The sequence below is a fragment of the Chlorocebus sabaeus genome, chromosome 20, assembly GCF_047675955.1.
Source record: "Chlorocebus sabaeus isolate Y175 chromosome 20, mChlSab1.0.hap1, whole genome shotgun sequence".
In the NCBI taxonomy this organism is placed as follows: Eukaryota; Metazoa; Chordata; class Mammalia; order Primates; family Cercopithecidae; genus Chlorocebus; species Chlorocebus sabaeus.
In genome coordinates, this window is record NC_132923.1 from 94901828 (window position 1) to 94909496 (window position 7669).

Genomic DNA, 7669 nt, shown 5'->3' on the forward strand with positions numbered 1-7669 from the left:
GTCCCATGCTTGTTTCCACACTTATGCTCTCTGTTGGTCGGGCACCTGTGTGCAGTGCACAACCAATACAACTGTACACAGCACCCCTGTATGCGCCTTTGGGAAAGTTATACTTCCTTAAGCTCTCTGAGCCTCTGAGCCTCAGTTTACCCATGTATAAAACAGGGTTATGCAGTTATTTCTTAGGTGTTTCCAGTGCTGTCAGGAGGTTCACATATATTGTAATGTCTGCTTCAGGCAGTTCTGGATTGTTATAGGGGCCAGAGATTGTTACACCCTCCAAGACACATTTACGAGCAGGTTGGAGAGGCTGCGTATTGTGGACCACACCCCTTTCAAGGTTACACAGATCTATACTGGAGTCTTCAGGTTCCCACCTAGGCCCTGTTCCAGGCCTTCCTGCTGAGGTCTGATTAGGCCTCTGGGCCTGCGGGAATGGGGGGACGGAGCCTTAATGGTCCCAGTTTTAATGTGCACACACGAGCCATGATAAGATCACCAGACACAAGAATCAAACATCAGCATCCTCACAGAGACCGGAGGACTGGTCCAACAGCAGGGCAGAGCCTCTGCAGCTTCTGGCAGTGGGTGAGGGGTGGCGGGGCTTTAGGGAGCGAGTCTGGTTTCCACACTTGTAAAGCACTTGGCCAGAGCCTGGCACAGAGTGAGTCTTGATAAATATTAGCTGCTGTCATTAATGCGATGATCATTACAAACGCTCCAACCTGCCTCATTCTTTAAAGACTTAGTGGTATTTACTAAGTGCCAGGCCTTGTATGAGTACCGGGGCCTCAGTCGAGTAGGACACAGTCTCTGCTTTCAGCAGCTCCCAGGGCAGTAGGCTAGACAGACAATTTGCTAAGTTTTATGATGGGAAAGGTGTAGGAGGCTGGTGGAGCTCAGAGGAGCAGAAATGGTCTTAACCCAGGCTTGTCGGGGCTGGGGTCAGTTAGGAGAGTCTTCCAGAAAGAAATCTGCGATCTAGCTGTTATTGTCTCCATTTTTTAGAGCAGAAACTGAGGCTCAGAAAGGTCATGCAGCTTTTGAATGGTGACAGTGGATTCTTTTTTTTCTTTTTTTCCTTGCTCCGTAGCCCAGGCTGGAGTGTGGTGGTGTAATTTCGGCTCCCTGCAACCTCTGCCTCATGGGTTCAAGCAATTCTCCTGCCTCAGCCTCCCAAGTAGCTGGGACTACAGGCATGTGCCACCACGCCCAGCTAATTTTTGCATTTTTAGTAGAGACGGGGTTTCACTATGTTGGACAGGCTGGTCTTGAACTCCTGACCTCGTGATCCATCTGCCTCAGCCTCCCAAAGTGCTGGGATTACAGGCGTGAGCCACCACACGCCCGGCCAGTGACACTGGATTCGAATACAGGGCTGCCTGGCTCCGAAGCCTGAGCCCCTGAAGCCACAGCACCCCATGTTTAGGTCCCTCCTCCCGGGTCCACTCCAGGGAGTCCTTTGGGATCCTGGTTGAATGAAGAGCTCAGCAGGGGCCGGATCACAAAAACCTTGAATGCCAGGCAAGGGAGGCTGGCTTTCTTCCAGAGGGTTTGGGCAGTTGCTGATGGGTTTTCAGAGTGGGAGGCAGGCAGTACAGGTGGCATGGCCTGGAAGGCTATTAGGAGCAAGAGTCTGCCAGAAAAGGCAGTGTGGGAAACCCAAACAGTCTCAGACCCTCCTTCTACTCATATGGGAAGAATGAGGGATGTGGGGGTGCTGAGGACCAGGGCCTGAGTACTCAGGGTGTGGGCTGGGGTGGGAGGCAGGAAGCTTGGAGTTCAGGGAAGAGCCCAAGATCCAACTTCCAGCAGCTTCAGAGCAGGCGGCAGAGGCCCTGAGCACGCTGGAGGTTCAAGAGGGAGGGGGCCTGAACTCACAACTGGGGCCAGACTAGGCAGAGGGGCTTGGGGAACAAGGGAAGGGGAGTTGGTTCCCATTTCCCAGGGTAGAGGTCAGAGGTGGAGTTGGGTAGGGGAGGACCCTAAGGGCCATGGCCTAGGAGCCACTTCCTCTTTCCCACAGTGTAGAGTGATGTCACTCCCGAACCCACCCTACTCCATCCCTGCCTTACAGCAGGCAAGCCTCGGCCACGGGGGCTGTGGGAGAAAGGCTCAGGGATGAAAGCCCCTGCCCTTTACCCCCATTCCTGCCACAGCTTGGGAGGGGAAAGACCAAAATGAGTCAGAGAAAACAGCTCCTCAGCCTGGTGGCCCCACCTAAGCCCCATCCTTAACTGGAAGTCAAATCCCAACCCAGCTTTAGCGTCACACTTAAACCAGAGCCACCCCCATCATAAACCTGACCCAGCCACACCTCCGATCTCTGCTGCAAACTCAACTCCAATCCCAGTCCTGCCAATGAGCCCTGACCTAGCCCAAACCAGCCTCCACGTCGGTTACAGGCACCACATCAGCCCAATCTGGACTGCGCCCTCGGCTCCACACCTAACTCTAATTTACCCCGGCCCAACCTCAGCTCCATCTCAACCCGACCCCTAATCCAAACCTACTTTAGTGTCGCCCGAATTGAGCCCCAAACTCAACCCCGCTCCAGTCTCCGTAAGCCCCGGCTCCAGTCTAGCATGGACCTCAGCCGCACTACACTCCGAACTTCTCCGGGTGCTCATCCCCACCTCAGCCTCCGAAACTCCTGCCCCTTACCTTTCCCCCAGCTCCAGCCCCCGACCTCCTGTTGCTCAGCATCCAGTTCCCACGCCCCGACCCTCAGCCCTATTCCTTCCCCTAACCCCACTCACTCCCACGCCCACTCCCATCTGCACTCAGCGAGGGGGTCACTGTGTGGCTGACCTTGGTGGGCACACACACATGTCCAGGCACGCACACACACCTCAGCACACACACCCTTCAGTGTATACACACGTCAGCACACACACCTCAGCACACACACACCTCAGTGTATACACACGTCAGCACACACACAGCACACACACACCTCAGTGTATACACACGTCAGCACACACCTCAGTGTATACACACACGTCAGCACACACCTCAGTGTATACACACGTCAGCACACACCTCAGTGTATACACACACGTCAGCACACACACCTCAGCACACACACACCTCAGTGTATACACACGTCAGCACACACACAGCACACACACACACCTCAATGTATATACACACGTCAGCACACACCTCAGTGTATACACACACGTCAGCACACACCTCAGTGTATACACAGTCAGCACACACACACGTCAGCACTCACACACACCTGTGTATACACACGTCAGCACACACACACCTGTGTATACACACGTCAGCACACACACCTCAGCACACACATGCACCTCAGTGTATATACACACCGCGGCACACACACGCACCTCAGCATGCAGACATATGTCAGTGTATACACACGTCAGCACACACACACATCTCAGCACACACACCTCAGTGTACACACACACGTCAGCACACACGCCTCAGCACACACACACACTTCAGTGCATACACACACATCAGCACTCACACACACCTCAGTGTATGCACACCTGTCAGCACACACACACTCCTCAGCACACACACACACGTCAGCACACACATACCTCAAAACACAGACACCTCAGCACACATGCACCTCAGTGGATACACACGTCAGCACGCACACACACATCAGCATTCACACACCTCAGCACACACATACCTCAGCACACACATGCACCTCAGTGTATACACACACCTCGGCACACACACGCACAACACAGCAGACGCCCTCAGCTCAGCATACACACACCTCAGTGCACGTACACACACATATCTCAGTGCATATACACACATGAGCATACACACACACACACCTCAGTGCACATACACACACATCAGCAGACACCCCAGCAAACACACACACCTTGGTGTATACACACACGCCTGTGTATGTACACACTGGCACACACACCTTGATGTATATATGCACACCTCCTTGCACAGACACAGATATCTTGGTGTACACGGACACACATATACCCCCCAGTATACACACACATACACCTTAGCATATATACATATATACTCCTGAGTGTACACACATGCCTCAGCACACACACACACCTTCAGCACGTGCACATATACACACACACCTTGGCTACACACACCTATCAGGGTATATACAGACACTTTGGCATATACAGACATACACATCTCCGCAGACACACCCCCCCTTAACACACACACACACACCAGGGGTGGGAAATCCAGTGCAGCTGTGAGGACTGCCCTGGGAGCCGGGCCAGGAGCTCCCTGCCCCTCCCTGAGGGCCTTGTCCCTGCAGTTCCCTCCTAGTCAGGCCCTGCTGTCTCCAATTCCCTCTTCAGTGTTGACTCTCCCCACCCAGGAATTCCTGCCCAACCTCCTGCCCTAGACCTGTCCTGGCATCGGGCCAGGTTGGCTGAGTAGAAAGATGACAATCCCAGGGCTACCCTTTCTCCTGTGTCCTGGGGATTCCTGCTCACAACAGCACACAGTGAATGCACCCTGCGCTGAGGGCGCGGTCTGAATGGGGTCAGAGTCTAGAGGGGCGTGGGCACAGCCAAGCAATTTCCCAGTGCGATCTGTGGAAAGGGGACTGCGTCTGCAGGGGCAAGGGGGCGGGCGGATTGGGGAGGAGCTCATTCGAGGACACTCTGAGGCTGCAGGGCAGGCAGGACACGATGGGGACCAGCACAGAATGGGGACAGCCTGTGGCTCAGACAGGCAGGTGGTCACCAGAGGGGCCAGGGAGGACCAGGAGCTGCTGTGGCTGCTAAAAATAATAGGGGGATGGACCTCTGCTGAGCACCTTCTGTGTGCCAGGCATTGAGCTAAGTGTTTTTAAAACCTCACTTGATTCTCACAATAATGCCTACTGCATACCTACCCCATGAGGTAGGTATTATTTTTGGTTCCCACAGGGGACACAAGGGACAACGAGGCTCAGAGAGCTGAAAGCATTGGCCCAAGTTCACACGCCCCACGACTGGGCAGTAGGGGGAGCTGAACCCGGGCTGTGCGGAGGGCTTCCTTAAAGTTGCAGCAATCAAAGGCAGCCCCCGACCTGCCCTGCAGCCTCCCGTGTGGAATTTCTCACATTCTCCTGAATATTCCAGGCCTGTCTCACCTCCTAGCTGTCCATTTGGCATGAAATGGCCTTCTGTTCTCAGTGCCTTCTCTGAGAAAACCTCCACCCATTCTCCAGCGCTCAGCCCCCAGTGCAGCCGTAATCACCCCACCCTCACCCTAATCACCCCACCCTCATCACCCTGCCTTTCACTGTCGGGCTGGGCCCTCCTCCTCAAGGGCTGGGTCGGCCGGGGCTGGGTCGGCCGGCCCCACACCAGCACAGGGCAGTCGTGAGTGAATGTGCCTTGTTGGTGAATGAATGCAGGACCCAGCCCGGCTGTGGGTCAAAGTGGGTGCTCAGGGAGGGGCCAGGGGCCCCCCTGCCTGGCTCTTATCTCCCAGGGCTGTCTCAGCCTTATCTGATAAGGCCTGACAGGTGAGCAGATGAGACTGACAAAGGCTTCCGGGTTACTCAGTAACCTGCCCTCTTTAAAAGTCCCGCTGTTTCCCGCGGCATCCAGAACAGCCACCCCTCTCTCGGGCACTGCTGCCATGAATGCCCTCCTGCTCTCCGCACTGTGCCTCCTCGGGGCCTGGGCTGCCCTGGCGGGAGGGGTCACCGTGCAGGTGAGTCCTGTGTCCCTACCCTAGCCCAGCTGGCTCCCTGCCCCTAGTGCCCAGGGCTGGTCCCCTGAGAGAATACCTCCTCTTTGGGGCTGGACTGAGGATGTGTGTCCGAGGTTTGGCCTTCTTTGAGGAGCTCCTGCTCAGTCCGGCCACACACACACCTTTCCCTTCAACTTTGGAGGAGAAAGAAATCCAGTGGAGGGAAGAGGAATAATCATATGGGGAAGGCGGGGAACTGGCCAATTTACTGGTGTCCCACCTGCCGATTCTTTCCCCAGCCCCTCACTGTGGCCCCACCATCAACCTGGAAGAAAGGAATTATTAGTCCCATTTTACAGAGGGGAAAACTGAGCCTCACAAAAGTTCTGTAACAGACCATGGGCACATGGCCGTGGGAAGTGCAGGAGCTGGATTTAAATCCAGACCTTACTCCTCAGTTCTGTGCTCAGCCAAAGCACCCCTGTGGGTTCCAGGATCCACATGGACACCCTGGAGGTCCTGACAGATGGGTGTGCCTACCAGTGCCAATGCTGGCGACAGGCCAGGCTGGCACCTAGCAGGGGCCCTGCTCTCTATCAAAGCCAGATTCCGGGAGGCCTTTTATTGCTTCTCAAACAAAAATCAGGCTACAGGCTGAAGCTGGGGGCCCAGTTATCAGCAGCACCGCTCTCAGGCAGGGGAAGGACAGCCTGGGCTTGACCACGTGGAGCTACCATGCCTGGGTGCTGGTCCTTTGCCTCTCCCTAAAAATCAGCACACTGGCTCCTACTCATTAGGCACCTTTGGTGTTACTGGAGCTTCACATCCATCTCCTCCATTCCCCATACAACATGCAGAATTTGCGGGTTCCGGAGTGTCCAGCACCACGGAGCCAAGCCAGGGCGTGGGGCCTGAACTCTGCTCCTCACAGTGCCCCTCAGTGGATCGCCTGGCTCCCATATGCCACGAATACTACTCGTGAGCACCACTGGGCTGGACTGGGGCCAGCACGGGAGCACAGTCAGGAAGCAGGCTGCAGCCTGGCCTCATGCTCTGGGCTTGTCTTTTCCAGGATGGAAATTTCTCCTTTTCTCTGGAGTCAGTGAAGAAGCTCAAAGACCTCCAAGAGCCCGAGGAGCCCAGGGTTGGGAAACTCAGGAAGTTTGCACCCATCCCTGGTGAACCTGTGGTTCCCATCCTCTGTAGCAACTCAAACTTTCCAGAAGAACTCAAGCCTCTCTGCAAGGAGCCCAATGCCCAGGAGATACTTCAGAGGCTGGGTGAGCAGCCTCCTTCCTCTCTGATTGGCGGGGCTCGGGAATACTCTGGTGGCACATGAGGAAGAGATGTGCTCTGATTGGTGGGATTTGGAGGAAGGACTCAGCTCTGATTGGTGGAACTAGGGAGCTTGCCTCTGATTGGTGGGTCTCTTCCACGCCCACTTCAACTCCAAGTTGTAACTGCTGAGGTTTGGGAACTAAGACAGTTCATCTGGTCTTAGTTGCCTCTCTTTCTGGTGGAATCTCTGCTTTGATTGGTTGGTTTGAGTGGTTTGCGTGCCCTGATTTGGGGCAAAAAGCCCAGTAGGTCAGAGTATGGGCCTGCTGGGATTATCTGGGATCTGGGTGGTGACGTACAAGCTCTGGGCCAAGGGCGGCAGGGGTATTGGGAGGAAATGCTGGTTCTCACGAGGCTCCATCTCTGTTGTACAGAGGAAATCGCTGAGGACCCGAGCACGTGTGAGATCTGTGCCTACGCTGCTTGTACCGGATGCTAGGGAGGCTTGCCCACTGCCTGCCTCCCCTCCCCAGCAGGGAAGCTCTTTTCTCCTGCAGAAAGGGCCACTCATGATACTCCACTCCCGGCAGCTCAAGCTACCCTGGTCCAGTCGGGAGGAGCAGCCCAGGGAGGAACGGGGTGACTGGAGGCCTCGCCCCAACACTGTCCTTCCCTAGAGCCACTCCAACCCCCAGCTAATAAACCAGATTCCAGAGTA

The 7669-nt window shown here is 55.3% G+C and overlaps 1 protein-coding gene across 1 annotated transcript; it reads left to right on the top strand.

Annotated features, from left to right (window-relative positions):
• Positions 1-5586: 5586 nt before the first annotated feature.
• On the top strand, positions 5587-7669 carry GUCA2A (guanylate cyclase activator 2A). Its single transcript, XM_007979191.3, has 3 exons — positions 5587-5694; positions 6746-6953; positions 7386-7669. Exons 1-3 carry the CDS (start codon positions 5620-5622, stop codon positions 7448-7450), a joined length of 348 nt encoding a protein of 115 aa, XP_007977382.2. The 5' UTR covers positions 5587-5619; the 3' UTR covers positions 7451-7669.

Coding starts and splice junctions, on each gene's coding strand:
- GUCA2A (XM_007979191.3), top strand. CDS start 5,620: ATGAATGCCCTCCTGCTCTCCGCACTGTGCCTCCTCGGGGCCTGGGCT. Junction 5,695..6,745: donor CGGGAGGGGTCACCGTGCAG/GTGAGTCCTGTG, acceptor TGTCTTTTCCAG/GATGGAAATTTCTCCTTTTC. Junction 6,954..7,385: donor GGAGATACTTCAGAGGCTGG/GTGAGCAGCCTC, acceptor TCTGTTGTACAG/AGGAAATCGCTGAGGACCCG.